This window comes from Colobus angolensis, unplaced genomic scaffold, assembly GCF_000951035.1.
Source record: "Colobus angolensis palliatus isolate OR3802 unplaced genomic scaffold, Cang.pa_1.0 Scaffold36, whole genome shotgun sequence".
NCBI classification, from domain to species: domain Eukaryota; kingdom Metazoa; phylum Chordata; class Mammalia; order Primates; family Cercopithecidae; genus Colobus; species Colobus angolensis.
This window is the reverse complement of record NW_012116932.1, coordinates 8301750-8326278: the sequence shown is the minus strand read 5'-3', so window position 1 is coordinate 8326278 and position 24529 is coordinate 8301750. Positions and strand designations below refer to the sequence as shown.

The 24529-nt window shown below is 40.9% G+C and overlaps 1 protein-coding gene across 1 annotated transcript in view; it reads left to right on the top strand.

Annotated features, from left to right (window-relative positions):
* SENP2 (SUMO1/sentrin/SMT3 specific peptidase 2) overlaps positions 1–24286 on the top strand; it is a 41296-nt gene extending 17010 nt beyond the window's left edge. Inside the window, 12 exon segments of the mRNA XM_011953386.1 lie at positions 999–1167; positions 4251–4354; positions 6992–7086; positions 7950–8001; positions 8678–8741; positions 9926–10099; positions 12520–12651; positions 14038–14241; positions 16461–16540; positions 18641–18725; positions 20675–20770; positions 22959–24286. Coding sequence (XP_011808776.1) covers positions 999–1167; positions 4251–4354; positions 6992–7086; positions 7950–8001; positions 8678–8741; positions 9926–10099; positions 12520–12651; positions 14038–14241; positions 16461–16540; positions 18641–18725; positions 20675–20770; positions 22959–23021 — 1318 coding nt within the window. The 3' untranslated portion in view covers positions 23022–24286.
* The last annotated feature ends 243 nt before the right edge of the window (positions 24287–24529 follow it).

Sequence of the window (24529 nt, the reverse complement as noted above, 5' to 3'; positions counted from 1 at the left end):
CTACACTCCAGCGTGGGCGACAGAGCAAGACTCCGTCTCAAAAAAAAAAAAAGAATAAGGGCATTCACTTACATGATCATGGATTACCAACATCAGGAAATTAACATTGATATAATACTATTATTTAATCTACATGTCTTATTTAAATTTTTCTCTTACAGCTTTTTCTTTTTCCTAATACAGGATCCAGTGCAGGATTGTGTATTGCACATAGTTTTCATGTCTCTCTGATCTACTTTATTCTGCAACAACTCCTTGCCCTTTCTTTGTGTTCATTGGCATTAATATTTTAATTTTGTCTGATATTTACTGATGATTTGTTTCAGATTATGCCTTTTTTTTTTTTTTGAAACACCACATAAATGGTATTCATTTCAAAAATGTCACCTAAGGAAAGAGGGGCATGATGTCAGTTTGTCACATTGTTGGTAATGGCAGGAAAGGCAGATTTTGTCACCAGCAACTGTGACTGGGTGCGAATTCCAGGCTTCAGTTCTTTTGGCGTTTATTAATTTAGCATTCGGCAGATATTCATTGAGGGCCTTTTGGCTTAGACCCTGTACTAAGATACAGTGGTGAAAGGATGTAAGCTCTTTCCATGGAATTTAAAGTTTAGTGTGGAATATAGACACTAAATAAATCACACCAATAATGAATTTCAGTGGTTTCAGGTGACTAAAGGAAAAATGCAGTATCAGAAGGGGGGTATGTGCAATTGGGGAGCTAAATCTAGAGTTGGGGTTGGAAATGGGCATGAAGAGGAAAGCAGAGGCTTTCTTTGTGTGGCAGCTCTAGTTTAGAAACAGACATTCCATAGTGGAATGCTGGGGTGCCCTGTGCTCTAGGGATAGATCTAACTTTTGCATAATTGTACTTGTCTGACTTGCTAGGAGTAAGCTTCACCTAAAGCAGCTTAATCACATGATGGTCTGGAGCTTAGATTCCAGCAATTTAAGCAGCATGGTGACACTTTTTTCTTCTTTTTTTCTGTTGCTCAGTTTTACTTTGAACTCAGAAGGCTATAATAGAAGACCAGGTGGCCGTCGCCATAGCAAAGGTAATCCAGAGAGTTCTTTAATGTGGAAACCTCAGGAACAGGCTGTAACAGAGATGATTTCTGAAGAGAGTGGCAAGGGTCTGAGGCGTCCCCATTGTACTGTGGAGGAGGTAAGCCTTTTTAGCTTGATTTGCTTAAAAAGAAATTTTACAGCTCTTCCCAAAGATGCTGCCTAGAGACACTTAGAATGGTTCAAAGTTTGACATACCATTGTAGGTTTTCCTACAATACAGCCTTTAACAAAATGAGGCTGTCTCAAACCCAGATGCACCAAAAATCTGCATGCAGCTTGTGCCCAGGCAGACTTTGAGGGGTTCATGCTATGAGACCTCAAGTTCTTATGAGATTGTCCAGATCACATTAGCAGGGCCTATAGCGGCCATGTGTGCTCAATGAGTCTGTGACAGGATCAAGCATGTTGCTTATCAAGGAGCAGAAAATCGTGAAAATGTTGAAGGCACAAGCAGAGTTTTCTGACTCATTTTATTTAGCTTTCTAGCTAAATAAAAAATGAAACTTTTTTGAGTAATAAAAATTAAAAGACTAAAAATAATTTTTAATGAATATTTTTGGGAGCAAATAATATATCTACTATGTTATATATTTCTTTTTTCCTTTTTTCCTTTTTTTTTTTGAGACACAGTGAGACTCTGTGACGCATGCTGGGTGCAGTGGTGCAGTCTTGGCTCACTGCAGCCTCTGTCTCCCATGTTCCAGCGCATGTCATATATTTCAAAAGGTACTAAAGTATGTACAGTGACTAAGTTTCTCAGACTGCCTTCCATACCTGGCTTCCACCACCATGTTTACTTCTTGGCAAGTAACCTCTGATACCTATATATATTCTTCTATAGATATTCTAGATACATATAATTTAGTCAAGTTTTAGATGTAGTTATTTTTATTATAAGGAAGAAAAAAGAGTCATATTAGGAAGAGATAAGATTAGATCCTTTTTTTTTTTTTTTGGAGACAGAGTTTCGCTATTGTTGCCCAGGCTGGAGTGCAGTGGCACTATCTTGGCTCTCTGCACCCTCCACCTCCCAGGTTCAAGTGATTCTCCTGCCTCAGCCTCCCAAGTAGCTGGGATTACAGGCATGTGCTACCACGCCCAGCTAATCTTTTGTATTTTTAGTAGAGATAAGGTTTCACCATGTTGTCCAGGCTGGTCTCGAACTCCTGACCTCAGGTGATTCACCCACCTTGGCCTCCCAAAGTGCTGGGATAACAGGTATGAGCCACTGCACCTGGCCAAGATTAGATTCTTTTTGGGTACCTGAATTAGTCTAACTTGCTTTTTTTAAAAAAAATTACCAAGTTTTTTTTTTATATAGAGAGATGGGATATCACTATGTTGCCTAGGCTGGTTTCAAACTCCTGGTCTCAAGCGATCCTCCAGCGTCGGCCTCCCAGAGTGCTAGGATTACAGGCGTGAGCCACCGTGCCCAGCCCTAACTTGTTTCTTTTTATAAACTTTAATAACTGTGACTAAGGAAGGGAAGTAAATGGTGTGCATCTCTGCTTTTTCCTTCACCTTTCAGAGCACTCAGCATGATGAAGAGTCAATCTTTTTACTTTCCTTTTGAGGTTTTCCTTTATTCCAGGAAAATTTAGAATTATTCCTGTATCTGGCACTCCCCAGGACCATCTGCTGTTTCACTTGCCAACTAGTTTTCTGAGTCACTTGTTTAATTTAGTTCATCAAAGAAATATTTATTTGGGTCCCAGGTACTGTGCTAGTTGTACTGTGCTAGCAATTCAAGATTAAATGAAATGCGGTTCCTGCCCTCTAAGAGCTTATACATAAATAGTTGCTATTTGATGAGCAGGCAGAGAGAGGGGGATGAACCATAGCCCTGAAAGGGATTTTAAGATGATGTATTAAAGGCCAGGCGCAGTGGCTCAGCCTGTAATCCCACTTTGGGAGGCCGAGGTGGGCGGATCACGAGGTCAGGAGATCGAGACCATCCTGGCTGACGTGGTAAAACCCCGTCTCTACTAAAAATACAAAAAATTAGCCGGGCGTGGTGGCGCGCCTGTAGTCCCAGCTACTCTGGAGGCTGAGGCAGGAGAATGGCGTGAACGCGGGAAGCGGAGCTTGCAGTGAGCCGAGATCGCGCCACTGCACTCCAGCCTGGGTGACAGAGCGAGACTCTGTCTCAAAAAAAAAAAAAAAAAAGGATGATGTATTAAATATTTCAGTCTCTTAGATAAGTCAGAAATGGGACTGAGCAAATATCTACAGGGGAATATGCAGAAGATACACTCTTGAAATATTGCTAAGTAGTATTAGCAAGGACATATCTGTTGATTAAGTGTGATATAAAGTACATAGAAGGGTCTGAGTCCCAGATTTCAGTTTTGGAGTCACTATGTGTCACTTACGAAGATAACCCTATGTTTACGGGGAAGATGATGACTCCAGTTTTGGACGTTGTTTAAACTCCCTGTGAAACCCACAAGAAAACCTCTCCTGGAAGCTCGTGGATATAGGTGATAGAAATTTTGAGGAGGAGACACATTTCTGAATCTTTAACCTATTGGTGCTATTTAAATCAAGGGACCTGATGAGATTATTCAGAGAAGGAATGCAGTGCAAGAAGAGATATGGGCAAAACCATCAGTATGATGTAGGCAGAAGGAATAATCTGCAGTGGAGACAGAGAAAAAAGAATCAGAAGAATTCATTGTCTAGGAAGGCAAGGCAGGTCAGCAGGGTGAAATGCTGAAGAAAGATCAAGTAACATAAGGACTGGAAAAGTGTCTATTGAATGTAGCCATAGAGGTTACTGGTGATGTTGGTGAGGCCAATTCATTTTGGAAGCTGCATATTCTTGTTATGTAAGCGGATGATTTCTGCTGAGTTTTTTTGTAGTTAACCTAATTCTGTTCAACCCAGTTCTGTCAAAAACCTAGATGCCATCAGAATGTAGCAGATGACATGAATAAAGTGGGCTGGAGAGCAGTGGCCCATCTGAATGGGATAGCCCTACATAGCTATAGATTGTGGATTCAGTTGATTGAAGGAGGCCAGATTTTTTGATTCTTAAAAAATGTATAAAGTTAGTAATTAATTCAAAGAAATATTAAAAACACAGTGCTGGCAAATAAAACACATCTATGGGTTACATTTGGCCTTTTAATTATAAATTTTATGTGCTGGTACTTATCTAACATGCTTTCTTTTATTTAGGGTGTTCAAAAAGAGGAAAGAGAGAAGTACCGAAGGTTATTGGAACGACTTAAAGAAAGTGGTCATGGAAACTCTGTCTGTCCTGTAGCTTCAGGTTATCACAGGTGACAATGAGATAATAGATAATGTTTTGCTAGGCATCTTTTTTTGGTTTGTTTTTGGAGAAAGTATTGGTGGGAAGGGCTTTATTGAAAGAAGAGGTTAAACCTGAGAGAACTAGCCCTGTCATTTGCCTGGATATTTATCTAGTAATGGATAATATGTAACAGTGGTTTGCAAAGTAAAATTTTATGTTACCTTTAGGACCCTTTGTTCAAGTAAACTTTTACTTTAAACTCTTATATAAAAAAGTAGATCACTGGTTGAAGTAGGTCTCCCAGGAGGCAGAGAGTTTCTTCAACCTCCCCAGCATACATTTCCCACAATCTCTCTCTCTGCCTCCCTTTCTCACCCTGCTCCTGCCCATCTCTCCATTTCTCCCATCTCCCTTCCTTCCTTCCTTTCTCCTTCACCTCCTCACAGTCTTTCTTTTTGTCTTTTTTCCTTCCCCCGCCTCACCCCCACCCCATGAGACACACCTAGTCCCTGTGGCAGCATAGAGGTTGAATCTTAGCACATTTGGAAACCCGCTAGAGACAAGATTAAAGTCTCCCAGTCATAAGAATTTTCCTTATGATACAGCTTGTTAATTAAATACTCTAATGATTTGAGCAAATATTAATAGATGAGAGTGACAGAAGGAAGTGATATCTGGCCTTGTATTTGCCTGTGAAAGGAGGACAAAAAATGTGTGAGCTCAGGATTGAGGTACACTGGGTAATTCTAACAAGTGGTGTGAGAAAACACAGGGATCCCAGAAATTATATAAATAGCAAATTGAAGGTTAAAAAGTCACGCAATACTATCTAGCCTTTTTTTTTTTTGAGATAGAGTTTCACTCTTTTTTTTTCTTTTTTCTTTTGAGATGGAGTCTCGCTGTGTCACCCAGCCTGGAGTGCAATGGCATGATCTCAGCTCACTGTAACCTCCACCTCCCAGGTTCAAGCGATTCTCCTGCCTCAGCCTCCTTAGTAGCTGGGATTACAGGCGCGCACCACTATGCCTGGCTAATTTTTTGTATTTTTAGTGGAGACTAGGTTTCACCACGTTGGTCAGACTGGTCTTGAACTCCTGATCTTGTGATCTGCTCGCCTCAGCCTCCTAAAGTACTGGATTACAGGCATGAGCCACCGTGCCTGGCCGGAATTTCACTCTTGTTGCCCAGGCTGGAGTGCAATGATGCAATCTCGGCTCAATGCAACCTCCACCTCCTGGGTTCAAGCAATTCTCCTGCCTCAGCCTCCTGAGTAGCTGGAATTACAGGCGTCCGCCACCACACCCAGCGAATTTTTTGTATTTTTGGTAGAGACGGGGTTTCGCCATGTTGGCCAGACCAGTCTCGAACACCTGACCTCAGGTGATCTGCCTGCCTCAGCCTCCCAGCGTGCTGGGATTACAGGCGTGAGCCACCACACCCGGCCTACTATCTAGCTTTTGAATGCAGAAGTAACAGATTGTTTGAGAATAATCAGTTGTGAACTTTTTAAAAAAATTCTTTAGATTTAGTCAGAATGTCAGTATTTTCTCCATTTTGAGCAGCCACATGTTGGAAGCAGCAGTATGTTTAACGATCTCTTGGCTTTGTCATGTTGGCGAAACCCTCAAACTATTTATGCTTTTGAAAGTTCCTGCTTTTGGCTGGGCGCGATGGCTCACACCTGTAATCCCAGCGCTTTGGGAGACTGAGACAGGTGGTCACTGGAGGTCAGGACTTTGAGACCAGCCTGACCAACATGGCGAAACCCCATCTCTACTAAAAATACAAAAATTAACCAGGTGTAGTGGTGGGCGCCAGTAATCCCAGTTATTTGGGAGGCTGAGGCAGGAGAATTGCTTGAACCCAGGAGGTGGAGATTTCAGTGAGCCGAGATCACATCACTGCACTCCAGCCTGGGTGACAGTATGAGACTCCGTCTCAAAAAAAAAAAACAAAAAAAAGAGTTCTTGCTTTTATTTTTTTCTATTTTTTAAATTTTTAAATTTTTAATTTTTTGAGATGGGGTCTCCCTCTGTCACCCAGGCTGGAGTGCAGTGGCTCCATCTCCACTCACTGCAACCTCTGCCTCTCGGGTTCAAGCAATTCTCCTGCCTCAGCCTCCTGAGTAGCTGGGATTACAGGCGCGTGCCACCATGCCCAGCTAATTTTTTTTGTTTGTTTTTAGTAGAGACGGGGTTTCAGCATGTTGGTCAGGCTGGTCTCGAACTCCTGACCTCGTGATCCGCCTGCGTCCGCCTCCCAAAGTGCTGGGATTACAGGCGTGAGCCACCACGCCCGGCCGAGTTCTTGCTTTTAATGTATTGTTTCAGGATCGATTTAAATACATAGCTTAAAAAGTTTTTTATCTTTTAATCTGAGTTTTGTCACACTGAGATTTTTCGGTTAATGCGTCACTGGGGATTCAGAACCTCTGATTTTACAAATAGAGAAACTGGAATTCAGGTAACTTGGCTGAAATATTATTAGAATCAGGATCAGACTCCTTTCATCCTAGTCCCATGTAGTTGTTTCCTTTCTCTTGTAATTTGATATAATTGGGTAGTCAATCACCCCTATTTGGAGAAGCTTGCTGGACAGAGATAATGCATATTAATGATACACTTTGCTTTTGTATCTGATCTCCCTCGCTTTTTGTGTTTCTAAGTTCTCAAAGAAGTCAGATGGACACGTTAAAGACCAAAGGCTGGGGGGAAGAGCAAAATCACGGAGTCAAAACAACTCAGTTTGTTCCAAAACAATGTGAGTTCCTAGATTTAGCCTTGTCTTAGTATATTGACCTTATTTCATGTTACAGTGTTCATATGAGGTAGAAAATTGACATTCAAGTGTAGATGGTGTACCAAAATACTGTCAAATTTCACGGCGTTGGGCCAGGCATGGTGGCTCACGCCTGTAATCCCAGCACTTTGGGAGGCCAAGGCAGGTGGATCACCTGAGGTCAGGAGTTCAAGACCAGCTTGGACAACATGGTAAAACCCCATCTCTACTAAAAATACAAAAATTAGCCATGCATGGTGGCATTTGCCTGTAATCCCAGCTACTTGGGAGGCTGAGGCAGTAGAATCACCTGAACCTGGGAGGTGGATGTTGCAGTGAGCCAAGATCACACCACTGCACTCCAGCCTGGGTGACAGTGAGACATTGTCTCAAAAAAAAGCCTCACAGCATTGACTGGGGCTTATCTAGGAGTTTAGTAGAACAGCTGTTTCAGGGTGAAGTAGATTCATAACATGGCTCTGGATTATTATCCTTAAGCTGCTAGATAGTAGCAACTCTTTTGTGAGCTGAAATTTTATTATATTCCTTATATAACAATTTCCTTATATTTCTCTACTTACTGTCCACTAAATGACAGCTTACCAAATGAGCAGATATCACTCAGTTTACAGTAAAGATTATATTTAAACAGCAAAGATATGTAGCAAAGATATGTATGCATTTTTTTAGGCAACTTAGTGTATAGGGAGGCTAGTGTCTTTGGAATTCACTGTAGCATTTCAATGTAGAGGAATGTCTTGACGTTGTGGAAACTAAGCTGAAATTCTAACTATATTATTCATGAATGAAGGAAACATTTAATCTTTTCTTTACCGTCCTCACAGATAGACTTGTTGAAACAAGGGGACCTCTATGTTCATTGAGAAGTGAAAAGAGGTACGTACATTCAGTTCATTCTACACTTTCTTTTAATATATATTTTCTTGCTTTCTAAGCCGTATTTATGAGTAAGCAGTTCTGAGGAACTGTGAACTCTCTTGAATTCTGGTAGTTGGTCAGCATATTTGGGTAGATAGGTAGCTAGCTCTTATGTCAGAGGCCCACCCTAGCCTGGCGGGTTGGGGGGTACCCTTTATCTCTCAGGCATCAGGGGTTGGGAGAAACACATGCTTCTTAGATGGGAGTTTGGTTGGTGTGGGGATGTCTAGTGATCAGTGTTTTTAGGATAGGAACAGTAAAGGCAGCTCTGCATGCTTTAGGATTTTGGGATGATGGTTTATAGCAGAGTTTGTAAACTATGGCCCATGGGCCAAATCTGGTCTACTTACCTATTTTTGTATAGTAAATTTCTATTGGAACATGCGAATTCATTTACATACTATCTGTGGCTGCTTTTAAATTACAGTGGCAGAGTTGCCACATGCCCAAGACCATAAAACCTGCAAAGCCTAAAATACTGTCTGTTCCTTTTCAGAAAAGTTTGTCGACTCTTGATTTAGAGTATTGTATAAACTCAAGGCAATTTTTATTTACAAATTATGAAATCTTACTTCTAAAACTAGGATGTAAGTCATCTAGCAGAAGTCTGTCATCTCTCAATTTGTTTCCTTAGGTGTTCAAAGGGGAAAATTTCTGATACGGAGAAGATGATCGGAATCAGATTTGAAAATGAAAGTGTAAGTGAAAATCCCCGTTACATTTGACATCTGTGTTCTTACATAACTTATGTTTTGGTGCCCATGAAAAGCAAGAAAAAGCATATATATATATGTATTACTTTGATTGTTAATTCTGTTGTTTTTCTTTAAAAAAGCAGCAAGCCAGCCAGGCACAGTGGCTCCTACCTGTAATACCAGAACTTTGGGAGGCCAAGGCAGAAGGATCACTTGAGCCCGGGAGTTTGAGACCAGCCTGGGCAACATAGTGAGACTGTCTCCACAAAAAAATTTAAAAATTAGCCAGGCATGGTGGCACATCTGTAGTCCCAGCTACTGGGGAAGCTAAGGTGGGAGGATCACTTGAGCCCAGGAGGTCAAGGCTGCAGTGAGCTGTGATCACACCACTGCACTCCAGCCTGGTTGACAGAGTAAGACTCTGTCTCAAAAAAAAAAAAAAAAAAAAAGGCAGCAAAGCAACAGGAAACATTGAAAATACACAGCTTTTTTCTGCCTTCTGAGTTGTTGGAGTTTTGCCTCTACAGTAGCCACCTTTGTTTATGAGAGACCAACCTGCCTTCATACCAACACATTACCAACCAAGCCATTTTATGGCTTCTTAGGGAGAATTTCTTAAAAGTCATACATCTCTGGAAAGAGATGATATGTTCTGGGGTGCTGGCAGAATTCTATTTGTTTACCACAATTGTGGTTATATAGGTGTTCATTTTACAAAAATGAATAAGTGGTATGTTAATGTTTTGTGCATTTTCTGTCATATAAAATGACTTTTTACAAGGATGAACTAGAACCAAGTTTAGTTACAGTAAAGATAGTAGGGATTTATTCTGAGTGATGGGATTGTGGGTCATATTTTTTGCTGTTTAAAACTTTCATAATATCTTTTAAACATACTGTTTTTAATTGTGATAGGAGAACTGAAAATACTTTTCTTGCTACTTCCAGGGAAAGTGGTGAGTGTTCTGTTTCATGGTTTGTAACGGAGGGTCCTGTGAGGCCTAGGTCTGTAGCTTTTTTTGTTCCCCCTTGCAGGGACAGACAGATACGGTAAATCTACTCACTTGGGGGATTTGCTAATTCTCTTTTCTTTCACATTAGTGGCAGTTTTATATTTCATGTGTAATCCGTGTTTATATTTGCAAGTATCAAACATGTCAGTAGAATTTAGATACTTTTTTGACCAGAGGAGGGGATACCAACTGGAGCCCGACCTATCAGAAGAAGTGTCGGCCCGACTCCGCCTGGGCAGTGGAAGCAATGGCTTACTCAGGAGGAAAGTGTCAATTGAGACAAAGGAAAAGAATTGCTCAGGCAAAGAGAGGGACAGAAGAACGGATGATCTCCTTGAACTTACAGAGGTATTGTTCTTTGTATTGATCCTAAAAAGAGGCATGTCCTTAAATAACCTCAGTTATTCTAAACTTGAATATTTTGTTTTGAGGACTTTCTCCAGACTAGGGATGAATGTATGAAAACAAATCAGGTCCATAGTCTGCTTATTCACTTTGACTACATTGATCTTTAGTGAGTCATGATCATTAGTGGCCTAAGGGATCAGATTGATACTTAGCAAATGTGAGTCAACACAACCATGTCATATCTTGGAATACAACAGATTCTTTGTAAATTCTAACCTTCAAATATGTTGAGTTATATAGTATGGGTTTGGCATTAGGAATAAGTTCATTGCATTTTTAAAAAAAGTGATTATAGTTTACTAAAATGCCCCTTTTGCTGATTATTGCATTTGAAAATAGTAAAAACTTACAGAACATAAAGAATGAAGGTAGTTAAAATTCTTATTTTAAAGATGTGCCCACATCTTGGCTTCCTCTACAATGCTGGCCTAGTAGGCAAATCTCTTGAATACTTACTGTTATATTGGGCATGCAGGTGGAGAGAGAGATCCATAAAATAGTGAAGCTATGTGCAGGGGGAGGGGGAGGAAGCATATATTTGGAAGAAAATAATTTCTTTTCTTTTTTTTTTTTTTTGAGATGGAGTTTCACTCTTGTTGCCCAGGCTGGAGTGCAATGGCACGATCTTGGCTCACTGCAACCTCTGCCTCCTGGGTTCAGGTGATTCTCCTGGCTCAGCCTCCCAAGTAGCTGGGATTACAGGCACCTGCCACCACGCCCAGCTAATTTTTGTATTTTTAGTAGAGACTGGGTTTCACTGTGTTGGCCAGGCAGGTCTCGAACTCCTGACCTTAGGTGATTTACCCACCTCAGCTTGCCAACGTGCTGGGATTATAGGCGCAAGTCCCTGCCCCGGGCCTAGAGGAAAATAATTTCTATTGGGTTAATGGATTTAGTTTTGTATCTTAAATAATGCATTTATCTGCATAATTCTTTAGTATGATGAAGCCATTTATTCCATAAGGAGTCAATTGCTAGATTGCTACCTGGTTTCCAAGTTTCTGCCTGTTTGCTTATTCTCTTCATGTCAAAAAGGATGGTATAACCCGTTAGATGTCCTAATCTTATTTTGATGTTTTATTTACTTATTTTTAAGATGGAGTCTCGCTCTGTTGCCAGGCTGGAGTGCAGCAGGATGATCTCAGCTTACTGCAACCTCTGCCTCCCAGGTTCAAGTGATTCTTCTGCCTCAGCCTCCTGAGTAGCTGGGACTATAGGTGCGTGCCACCATGCCCAGCTAATTTTTGTCTTTTTAGTAGAGACGGAGTTTCACCATGCTGGCCAGGCTGACCTCATGATCCACCCGTCTTGGCTTCCCAAAGTGCTGGGATTACAGGCGTGAGCCACCGCACCCAGCCTATTTTGATGTTTTAAAAGTTTAAAGGAAAGAATGGGTGCGGTGGCTCACGCCTGTAATCCCAGCACTTTGGGAGGCTGAGGCAGGCAGATCACTTGAGGTCAGGAGTTCAAGACCAGCCTGGCCAACATGGTGAAACCTCGTCTTTACTAAAAATACAAAAAAAATAGCTGGCATGGTGGTGCGTGCCTATAATTCCAGCTAATCAGGAGACAGAGGCACAAAAATCGCTTGAACCTGGGAGGCAGAGGTTGCAGTGAGGTGAGATCATGCAACTGCGCTCCAGCTTGGGTGACAAAGTGAGACTGTCTCAAAAAAAAAATAAAAGTTTAAAGTGGAAATCAGGATTTTAGTATTATGAAGGGAGCAAAGGCCAGGAAATTAGACACAGCTGGGTTCAAATCTTTGTTCTACCTTTTAATAATTATATGACTTTGAATATGTAAAATAAATTCTCAGTTTTCTTCTCTATAAAATCCATATTAGTGGGGAAGATAAAATAATATCTTCCCCACTAATATGGATTAATGATGTGCTTCAAGTATCTAACACCATGTTTGGCTCATAGTGGTTAATACATAGTAGTAGGATAATTGAGACCATACTTTAGATGTAAATATTATTATTATTGTTTCCACAAGCTAATAAGTGAACCAGCATTTGTTGTATTAGTAAGATTGCTTTGTAGTTATAAGTTGAAATATTTTCAGGGTTGCTGTGGTGGCTCATGCCTATAATCTCAGCACTTTGGGAGGCCAAGGCGGGTATTGCTTGAGCCCAGGAGTTTGCAACCAACTTGGGCAATATAATGAGACCCCATCTCTATTACTAAAAAATAAGAAAAAAATGTTTTCATATTATAGTTTAGTAAGTCTTTGATGGTATATTTTTCTCAAGAGTCAGGTGGTTGCCGAGATGAAAAACTTTTTTTCAGTCTCAGAGTTTTCAATAACTGATAATGGGTTCTATATTAAAATAACAACTTCTGGACTTTCTAATTCAGGACATGGAAAAGGAAATCAGTAATGCCCTAGGCCATGGCCCACAGGATGAAATCCTAAGTTGTGCTTTCAAATTGCGAATTACTCGAGGAGATATTCAGACATTAAAGAACTATCACTGGCTCAATGATGAAGTAAGTTGTATTCCCTCCCCCTTTTGGCCATCATTAAGTTTAACTATTTATTTATTATCTATAATCAAAGTGACTTCTACCCAGTTATAAGGGGTTGGTAAAGCAATTCTTAGTTATAATTAAAACAAAAACATCTTAAATCTTAAAAAGATGGGTAGTTCTGATTTTCTGCCTTTAATTAGCAGGGTTTCCCTTTTCTGCGTCTGTACTTTATTGCATCCACCACTTCATTTACTGGTCTTCAATAAACCCTGGATACAGCTGATGAATGGGAGGAAGCAGCAAGTGATACTGTATTTTAGGTGAATTCTTATAGTAGCTGTTTTTTTGTTTTTGTTGTTTGTTTTTGAGACAGAGTTTCGCTCTTGTTGTCCAGGCTGGAGTGCAATGGTGCAATCTTGGCTTCGTGCAACCTCCACCTCCTGGGTTCAAGCGATTCTCCTACCTCAGCCTCCCAAGTAGCTGGGATTACAGGCATGCACCACCACGCCTGGCTAATTTTGCATTTTTAGGAGAGACAGGGTTTTTCCATGTTGGTCAGGCTAGTCTCAAACTCTGGACCTCAGGTGATCTGCCCGCCTTGGCCTCCCAAAGTGCTGGGATTACAGGCGTGAGGCACCATGCCTGGCCTGTTTTATTTTTTGAGTAATAAAGGGATATATTGATTACTATATGCTGTATGTATTTTTCTTTATTTGAGTGATAGCTGAAAATTTTGCCTAATTTGTCATCTTGTATCCTTAATACATTTAGCAGAAGCTAACTCTTAAGTTCTTTGACAATTTTCCGGTGGGTTCTTTTCCGAACTGTTTAGCCCCTGCATCTTCTCTCTTTGAGGGAAATCCCCATGACTAGTTACTTATAAACACATTCTTTGAAAACAGGAATGTTTTGTTTTACATTATAATGTAATTTGTTTATTGTAGAACATTTGGAAAATACAGGAAAAGTAAAAAATATTACTGTTCAAAAGTACCACCACTCAAAGATAAATAAAATGTTAATATTTTGGTGTATGTCCTTCCAGTTTATATTTTAAAATTGAAGTCTAATTTATATGTAGTAAAATTCACTTACTGTTAATATTTCTGCATTTTTTTGCTGTGTTACAGTTATGTAGATCTTTTCATTATTGCACAGACTTTCTTCCTGGATTCCATCTTCTGGCCGTTAAGTGTTACTCACATGCCTTAAAAGTACAGTTTCATTCCATTTTCATGTGTTCCATTTTGCACTGATCACTTTTTTCCCTGTCTTCTACTATAGAGAGTCCTTTTATCCCCTTCTTTAGTACCTTACCTTTGAATTCATCCTTATTCAGGTAGAAATTTAGTTTTGATAATATATTTGCCATGTTCCAGCTTTTGCTCCCTTGGTATTTTGTAGGTCATTAATTTTTACATGAATCTTCTGGTGGAACGAAATAGAAAGCAAGGTTATCCAGCACTTCATGTATTTAGTACTTTCTTCTATCCTAAATTAAAGTCTGGGGGTTACCAAGCAGTGAAACGATGGACCAAAGGGGTAAATCTCTTTGAACAAGAAATTATTCTGGTGCCTGTTCATCGGAAGGTACATTGGAGCCTGGTGGTGAGTAGAGAGGGTTAATGGTTAATTGTTGGACTTTGGATAAAGACTATTTTTTAAAAATAATGCTGCCCTTTTCTGCCCTGTGTATAAAGGCCAGTAGTATATATTATAAGCATGCTCTGCAGAGTCTCTTTTTATTTTTTATTTTTTTAATGTCTCCTCCTTCACCCAACCCTTTTTAGTTCTTATTTATTTATTCTTTTAAAAATTTTATGTTTATTTTGCTATTTTTTAAAATTAGAGACTAGGTCTTGCTGTGTTACCCAGGCTGGAGAGAATTGGTGTGATCATAGCTCATTGCAGCCTGGAAGTCCTGGACTCAGGTGGTCCTCCTGCCTCAGCCTCCTGAGTGACTAGGACTACAGGCATGGTCCACCATGCTTGGCTAATTTTATTTATTTACTTATTTGGCAAGATGGAGTCTTGCTATGTTGCCCTGGTTGGTATCCAACACCTGGCCTCAAGTGGTTCTCCTGCCTCAGTTTTCAAAGTGCTGGTATTACAGGTGTGAGCCACCATGCCTGGCCTTTTTTTCTTTTTCTTTTTCTTTTTTTTTTTTTTTTAATTTTTATTTTTAGAGACAGGATCTCATTCTGCCACCCAAGCTGGAGTATAGTGGCACAACCATAGCTCACTGTAACCTCACCTCCTGGGCACAAGTGATCCTCTCACTTTAGCCTCCCAGGTAGCTGGGACTACAGATGTGCACCACTATGCCTGGCTGATTTTTTTAAATTCATTTTTAATTTTTTTGTAGAGACAGAGTCTTGTTTTTTTTTGCCCAAGCTAGTCTCGAGCTCCTGGCTTTAAGCAGTCCTCCCACCTCAGCCTCTCAAAATGATGGGTGAGCCACCGCACCGGGCCTCCTTTTTAGTTCTTGAGTTGAACAACTTAGAAACCTAGAAGACAAAGTCCTTGAACTTGAGGAGCTTTCTTATTTATTTATTTATTTAATTAATTTATTTTTTGAGATAGAGTCTTGCTCTGCCTCCCAGGCTGGAGTGCAATGGCGCAATCTCAGCTCACTGCAACCTCCGCCTCCTGGGTTCAAGCGATTCTCCTGCGTCAGTAGCTGGGATTACAGGTGTGGGCCACCGTATCTGGCTAATTTTTGTATTTTCAGTAGAGACGGAGTTTCACCATGTTGGTCAGACTGGTCTTGAACTCCAGACCTCGTGATCCGCCACCTCAGCCTCCCAAAGTGCTAAGATCATAGGTGTGAGCCACCTTACCCGGGCGAGGAGCTTTCATTTTTAATAGGAAAGAGTCTTAGTACACATAAGGGTTATTATATTTATGTAGTTTTGTTTACAAGATAGTACAGGTTTATTGTAGAAAAATGCACTTACAAGGCCAGGTGTGGTGGCTCATGCCTATAATCCCAGACTTTGGGAGGCCGAGGCAGGAGGGGTTGCTTGAGCCCAAGAGTTTGAGACCAGCCTGGGCAACATAGAAAGACCCTGTCTATATACAAATTTAAAAATTTGCTGGGCATGGTGGTGCACACTTATGGTCCCAGCTACTTGGGAGGCTGAGGTGGAAGATTCCGAGCCCAGGAGGTCAAGGCTGCAGTGAGCTGTGATCACACCACTGCACTCCAGCCTGGGTGACAAAGTGAGATCTTGTCTCAAAAAAAAAAAAAAGAGAGAGAGAGAAAGAAAGGAAGAAGAGAAGGAAAGAAGGAAAGATACAGATATAAAGAAAGCAAAAAAAAAAAAAGTCTCATCACTCTGAGAGGACCACTAATTTTTTAACTTAAAAATACACTTTTTTTTTTTTGTTGTTGTTGTTTTGAGGCGGAGTCTCGCTCTGTCGCCCGGACTGGAGTGCAGTGGCCGGATCTCAGCTCACTGCAAGCTCCGCCTCCCGGGTTTACGTCATTCTCCTGCCTCAGCCTCCCGAGTAGCTGGGACTACAGGTACCCGCCACCTCACCCGGCTAGTTTTTTGCATTTTTTTAGTAGAGACGGGGTTTCACCGTGTTCGCCAGGATGGTCTCGATCTCCTGACCTGGTGATCTGCCCGTCTCGGCCTCCCAAAGTGCTGGGATTACAGGCTTGAGCCACCGCGCCTGGCCCACATAATACATTTTTTATGTATCTTAGAAATCCATTTATATTGTTACATGTATTTTTTAAAAGATGCTTTTATTTTTGGAAGTAAAATTCTCACTCCTCTTACATTTAAGATGTTTCTGGATGTTATCTTTTTCCATTATAGGTGATAGACCTAAGAAAAAAGTGTCTTAAATACCTGGATTCTATGGGACAAAAGGGCCACAGGATCTGTGAGATTCTCCTGTAAGTAAAGGTTGAAAACCTCACTACCCCCTGCTGAGGTGATCTCTTCTATCTCATCCTAGGAAGCTGTGTGGATGGTAGTCTAATGTATAGTTAAGGCTATTTCAGGACTTAGAATGCATTTTATTTTTTTTTGGTCTAAAAATAATAGCTGATTGCAACTGAGAAAACATGTTTAGTAGCATCACTGAAAACAAGTTTGTCATGTATTATGATGTAAAATAGATCTTATTAGAATCCTGTGATTTGCATTAGATTTCTTTGGGATTGATACATTATTCTCAATTGTTCTAAGGAGCTGTTAGTTGGGGAGTGTTAGTCCTCTAAATTCTTAAGCCCACTCATATCTTTATGCTTTCCATGAGAGATGAGTTTATCTCAGAACCCAGGGGCGATGTTTAAAGTGTGTGGTTTCAGGGGACTGTTCTGAATAGTAATTGCTATAATAGAAACTGGTCTTTAAAGCATAGCTACTTCTTAGCTAGGTAAAGTAGTGACATGAGTTAAGTGAGAAAATGCATCAGTAAGATGGGTCCATTTTTCCTTTTCTGCTCACTAGAAGCAATGAAGTTCCTTCTTTTAACTTTTACTAAGGACAAATTAATCTTGTGAAGAAAAGTTGTTGCTAACAATAATTCAATATTGTTTAGTATAAAAGGTTATTTTTATTTATGGTTGTTCATCTTGAATAAAAAGTAGAGAAGACAATTTTAAAAATCATAAGATACACCAAATTGTTTATAAAATGATTCTCTTCTAGTCTTTTCTTTGTAAGATGTGTATAAATTGTGCACACATACATTTGCGTTCATACATATACATATATTATCCCATGTATAGAAATGTTCTTACTGGGATCATACAGTATACTTTGATGTGTTGCTTATAATAGGATTTGAAAACTCATATTTTATTACATTCATGCTGTTGTTGTTTTCTTTTTGAGATGGAGTCTCACTGTGTCACCCCGTGCAGTGGTGCAGTCTCAGCTCACTGCAACCTCCGCCTCCTGGGTTCAAGTGATGCTCGTGCCTCAGCCTGCCAAGAAGCTGGGAGTACAGGCTCCGTCACTATGCCCGGCTAATTTCCGAATTTTTATTAGAGACAGGGTTTCTCCATGTTGGTCAGGCTGGTCTTGAACTCCCAACCTCAGGTGATCCGCCCGCCCCAGCCTCCCAAAATGCTGGGATTACAGGCGTCAGCCACTGTGCCCGGTGGTCTTTGGCTTTTTATCTTATTTATTTATTTATTTATTTATTTTTTTGAGACGGAGTTGCACTCTTGCTGCCCAGGCTAGAGTGCAATGGTGTGATCTCGACTCACCACAACCTCCACCTCCCGGGTTCAAGCAATTCTCCTGCCTCAGCCTCCCAAGTAGCTGGGATTAAAGGCATGTGCCACCATGCCTGGCTAATTTTGTATTTTTAGTAGAGACGGGGTTTCTCCATGTTGGTCAGGCTGGTCTCAAACTCCTGGTCTCAGGTGATCCATCCGCCTCGGCCTCCCAAAGTGTTGATTTACAGGCATGAGCCACTGCACCAGGCCTATGTTATTTTTTATATCTTAATTTTAGTGGGGGCATCTAATGCTTATCAACCTGACATATATTTCAACTTTTAAAAACAAGCATGTACAATTTTTATAAGCAGACCTCCCCAAATTAAATTAAAAATCCAGAAAGCCACTTTGGGAGGCTGAGGCAGGTGGGATCACAGGCTCAGGAGATCGAGAGCATCCTGGCTAACATGGCGAAACCCCGTCTCTACTAAAAAAAATACAAAAAATTAGCAGGGCATGGTGGTAGGTGCCTGTGGTCCCAGCTACTTGGGAGGCTAAGGCAGGAGAATGGCGTGAACCTGGGAGGCACAGGTTGCAGTGAGCCGAGATCGCGCCACTGCACTCCAGCCTGGGCGACAGAGCGAGACTCCATCTAAAAAAAAAAAAAAAAAAAAATCCGGAAAGCAGTCACATTTTTAAAAAGCTAATGAATATGGATTTGAGAATGGCATATCTGTTTAACATCACAAAGCCCTTTGTAACCATAATGGTTAGTTTCTGTAAGGATTTATTGTTGTATTCCTTCTTTGTTTTGCTTTTTAGTCAGTATTTACAGGATGAAAGTAAGACCAAAAGAAATAGTGATCTGAATCTTTTAGAGTGGACCCATTACAGCATGAAACCACATGTGAGTGACAATCATCTTTATTTGACATACTTTGTTGCATTTACTAATAGTATATTATTCAGATTTGGCTCCCTTCCCGCCCTTCCTCCCTCCCTGCATACTTTTAAAGTACACATCTTTTTTTTTCTTTCTTTCTTTATTGTAGAGACGGGATCTTGCTTTGTTGCCCAGGCTAGTCTCAAACTCCTGGCCTCCCAAAACAAAGTGCTGGGATTACAGGTGTGAGCCACTATGCCTGGCCAGAGTATACATCTTAAGAATGATCTGCTTCTAAATCTTTAGCAATTAATTTAACTAAGATAGTTGCTTCGCTTTCATCTTCTTGTGCCAAATGTAATGTTAACCACATGCTTGCATATCTCTCACAGAATTGGGAAAAAAACCCAATAAATTCAAGTTGGCTAATTTCTGTTGGTGCTAATGAAAGTTTACATTTCTTTTCCAAAATTTGGGAGTTTGTTTATTTAAATCTTAGGATCCCATTCCAAAAAAAGCATTTTAATTTCTAAACTGAAAAATTTGGGCTGGGTGCGGTGGCTAACACCTGTAATCCCAGCACTTTGGGAGGTCAAGGTGTGCAGATCACCTGAGGTCAGGAATTTGAGACCAGCCTGGCCAATATGGCAAAGCCTTGCCACCACTAAAAATCAACTGGGTCTGATGGCGCATGCTTATAATCCTAGCTATTCAAGAGGCTGAAGCAGGAGAATCAGTTAAACCTGGCAGGCAGAGGTTGCAGTGAGTGGAGATCGTGCCACTGCACTCCAGCCTGGGCAACAGAGCAAGACTGTCTCAAAAAAAAAAAAAGAAAAAGAAAAAGAAAAATTTGAAGGATAAGCTTTGAAATTTCCTAAGGAGAGCACAGATGTAAGCAAGAGTCTGTTAGGATGAATCCTGTGTTCTGGTATGGGAAATGGAATAAAGAAAGCAAATTGCCTTTCTTTGTATACTGTAGTCTGTAGTTTTGTCCATTCTGTGAGAGATGCTAGGCTTAAAAGAAAAGTGTGAGGTATCTGCGTATGTATGGATGGTATGTATTTAAGCAAACTTTAAAAATCATAATTAACTTCATTTCTTTGAATAAAAATTGAGCTTTTGTCATCTAGTGTGTTTTCCAGCAGTGGAAGCGGCCTCTCCCATATTCTTACTAACTTGTGCTACTTGTGACTGACAGCCAGAGTGTGTCAGGAACCGCCAAGGTTAGGGCAACACAGGCCTGGAGAAGGTGTGAGCTCAGTGGGTTTAGAATCCACCACCTTTGGCTTATTATGCTCTTAGTGCTGCTTGTAGCAAGGCTTGTTTTTGTCTTAGGGCATAACTGATCCGTCAAAGCAAGATCCTGATTGGTTCCTATCCAGGAACTTCTCTCTGTCTGCCTTGAAGCTGTAGGGGTCAAAGCAGTAGTCTTATTTTCTTAGCTAGAGAAGTTACATTTCTGATTGACCACACTTGGCCCTTTTTAAAATTAATAAATGCTTCTGAAATAATTCTGACTAGTATCCCCGGTAGTAAACCTCCTTTCAGTTTGGTTTCTTTGAATGGGAGCTGAGATATGGAGCTTTCACTTTGTTTTTTTCTTTTCTGAAAAACATTTTTTCCTATGGGGTCACACTCTCCATCTCATAGTCTGGGTTTCCAATCAAATGCAGAACCATGGAGAATTAAACACAAGAACCGAACAGAAAGGAAAAGCAGTATTCACAAGTTACATCTTAGACCTGTGGCTTCAGTTCTCACAAGGCCTGTTTTTCCCTTGCTATGATCTATGTTTTATACCACATAGAGTAAGAATAATTGTGTTTTTTGTATATGATGGTGTGTTTAGGTAATACCTGATTTAATATTTACCTGTATTATATTGTTTATAGCAATATTTAGAAAAAGTCCAAGGGATTTGTATTTAATGATGTTTTACCCTTTCCTCCCTTCTTTTTTCTTTGTAATTTTAGGAGATTCCTCAACAGTTGAATGGGAGTGATTGTGGAATGTTTACTTGTAAATATGCAGATTATATTTCTAGGGACAAACCTATCACATTTACTCAGGTGAGTGAAGACCCTCCTCATTCATTTACTTGTTACTAAGCAAGATAAGGCACTTGGCCAGTGCCTGGCACATGTTCAGCTCTCAGTAGTAGTAGCTGGCCAGGCATGGTGGCTCACACTTATATTCCCAGCACTTTGGGAGGCCGAGGCAGGCGGATCACCTGAGGTTAGGAGTTCAAGACCAGCCTGGCCAACATGGTGAAACCCCATCTCTACTAAAAACACAAAAGTTAGCCAGGTGTGGTGGTGCACACCTATAATCCCAGCTACTCAAGAGACTGAGGCAGGAGAATCGCTTGAACCCAGGAGGCAGAGGTCGCAGTGAGCCGAGGTCACGCCAGTGCACTCCAGTCTCGGCAACAGAGCAAGACTCTGTCTCAAAAATAAATAAATAATAGTAGCTGGGCTCATGCTTGTAATCCCAGCACTTTGGGAGGCTGAGGCAGGTGGATTAGCTGAGGTCAGGAGTTCAAGACTAGCCTGACCTAAACAGGGTTTAGTAGAAACCCTGTCTCTACTAAAAATACAAAATTAGCCGGGCGTGGTGGCGCATGCCTGTAATCCCAGTTACTAGAGAGGCTGAGGCAGGAGAATTGCTTGAACCCAGGAAGTGGAGGTTGTGGGGAGTCGAGATCACACCATTGCACTCCAGCCTGGGGCAACAAGAGCGAAACGCCGTCTCCAAAAAAAAAAAAAAAAAATAGTAGTAGCTGTGCTATTCTTATTGCTGTAAATCTTGGTTTTAGCCCTACCCCTGCCAGAAGCAGGGTTTGTTATTTTATCTGCTCTCAGGTTTGTCTTAGTCTTTGGTACACAATGGGCACAAATTGCAAATCTCTGAACTCTGGCATTCATTGGTTCCTGTGTATTATTATTTCTTCTTTTTTTTTTTTTGTATTATTATTTCTAGCCAAAGAAAGAGGTATGTCAGTATTTAATAGCAAGGGAAAAACAGGCCTGTGAGCACTGAAGTCACAGGTCTAAGATGTAACTTGTGAATACTGCTCTTCCTTTCTGTTCTGCTCTTTTGTTTGTTTAATTCTCCATGGCTCTGCATTTGATTGGAAACTCAAGTATGTTGGGAATTCTTGAGAATTTGTAACAGTGGATTCTCAACCTTTTTACAACTGAGGACAACCTCATCAAAAATATTTTTCAGGCCGGGCGCAGTGGCTCAAGCCTGTAATCCCAGCACTTTGGGAGGCCGAGACAGGCGGATCACGAGGTCAGGAGATCGAGACCATCCTGGCTAACACTGTGAAACCCCGTCTCTACTAAAAAATACAAAAAACTAGCCGGGCGAGGTGGCGGGCGCCTGTAATCCCAGCTACTCAGGAGGCTGAGGCAGGAGAATGGCGTAAACCCGGGAGGCGGAGCTTGCAGTGAGCTGAGATCCGGCCACTGCACTCCAGCCTGGGCGACAGAGCGAGACTCCGTCTCCAAAAATATATATATATATATTTTTCATCCACAGACCTTATTTTGATTGATGTTGTCTAGCAAGCAAACTTTATTTATTCCATGAATACAAACTGTAATACAAACTGTATTACATGAAGTAACTAGGACTCCCATGCTGAATTAATACAATTCCAGTAAAAAATAAAGGCATTTATTGCTTAGTCTTAGCAGTTTTACTAAGAGCAAATGTGCAGTTTTTACTAGATGTTTTGAACTATTTAAAATAATTTAAGAATCATGTGTTAAGACTTTTTAGCCCCCACCCCTAGGTAGGACATCACTAGTTTATTATTATTATTATTATTTTGAGATGGAGTCTTGCTCTGTTGCCCAGGCTGGAGTGCAGAGGCATGATCTTGGCTCACTGCAACCTCCATCTCTCAGGTTCAAGTGATTCTCCTGCCTCAGCCTCCTGAGTAGCTGGGACTACAGGCATGTACCACCATGCCCGGCTAATTTTTGTATTTTTAATGCAGACGAGGTTTCACCATGTTAGCCAGGATGGTTTCGATCTCCCGACCTTGTGATCTGCCCTCCTCGGCCTCCCAAAGTGCTGGGACTGCGCCCGGCCTTTTAATGGTTTGATAAGTATGTTCCATGATCTGAAAATGTCAACGTTTAGAAAAAGAACATGGACATCCTGCTTTATTGACATGATTACACCTGAAGTTGTGCTGCTGTGCACATTATGATGTAATGCGTGTATTGTTTATGGGATTCTTTGCAGCACCAGATGCCTCTCTTCCGGAAGAAGATGGTGTGGGAAATCCTTCATCAGCAGTTGCTGTGAGAAAACTTTGCCTGGTCCCTCTAGCTGCTGGTGGTTCTTTCACAGACATTTCCATATACCTCATGCATTGTGGGTTAAAAAGTCCCTGCATCACTTCTGTTCTCTCACAGGTACTGAGCTGTCAAAAGTGCATGAAGGCCTCTCACTGCACCCTAGTCCTGACTTGGGGTGCAGAGGGCTGCTTGCAATCCTGTTTGTAAGGCTGTGCCTGCTCAGAGCTTTGGACTGTTCAACCCACACAAGAACAAACGCTAACTACTATTTTTTTTAAGAGATTCTTTTCCCTATGAATGTGGGAAATGCAGGATTTACTCTGTGAATTGTTTGTTTTCTGTGTGTTTGTTCAGCGTATTCATTCACTCACTCGTTTGCAAATATAATGGGCAGTGGTCATTTGCTGCTGCTCTTTTACAGTTAGCTCTAAATTACTTGTTTGAACTATTTATTTCTGAAAGGAATGTTACTCAAGCTGCCACTCCCTGCTGAAGACCAGGAGGGAACTCTCACTGGGGGCGGAAGGAAGTGTAGCTGGAGCAGTAACTGCCAACATGAAGCTGGAGGGTTTGGGATTTTGTTTTTTGTTTTTGTTTTTTTGAGGCTCAAAAATGCTGGGAGAAATGAAATGCTGTGGGATAGGGCCCCCGTTGCCTTTCAGAGGAAGTCTGACACTACAGCGTTGGCACAGTGCCATGAACAGTGGAACTGTGCCCAAGGAACTCCTGAGTATCCAAGCATCTTCCGAAGAGATGTGTTGTGGTCATCTTAAAGAGACTTCCCTTTCTGGAAATGAGGTGACTTGGCTTAGTCTTGAAACTGGATTCATGGATTTGAAGTAACTGTAAACCCTAAATCTTCATTTTCATCCCAGATCTGGTTGAGTATAAACCTCAGAACTGTAGGGCCTGGCCTGAGCTGTTTAATTCAAAAGATACTATTCAATTTAAAGCTATTTTTCCTCAGAGTTTTTGTTTTCTATATATTAAGCCTAAATTAAGTTTTCTACTCATTAAGACTGACGTCTCCCCACTCCATCCCCACTGAAATCTGTGGAAGAAAATTTAGTACTTGGCTCTGAGGTTGCCAGTTATACAATAATCTATTTTGCATATGAAAGTTTGTATTTAACTTTTTTGTTCATTAAAAATCTTACTGATGTGGTTATAACTTCAGAAAGTTTAGAGTTGGTCAGAACGTATTTTGCAGGATCTAGTGCCTAGTGTTGCTTTTCTGATGTAATAAAAGGTTGTCTGGCAGAACCTAAAAAAGTATATGCTGAAATGATTTCTAACCCTCTCCCTACTTCAACCTCCCATACTTGTTCTGGTTCATAAAAGCAAGAGGTAAAACTGGAAAAATTGGGCATGTGTTACCTATGAATCTACATGCCTGCCATTTGGAGTGCTCCGGCTGCTGGTCCCAGAGGTATACTGGTTATAGCTATTGCAGCCAGTTCCCTGAGACTTGTAAAATCCTGGTTTAGGACATGGGCCTGTGGTGTGGATTGAAAA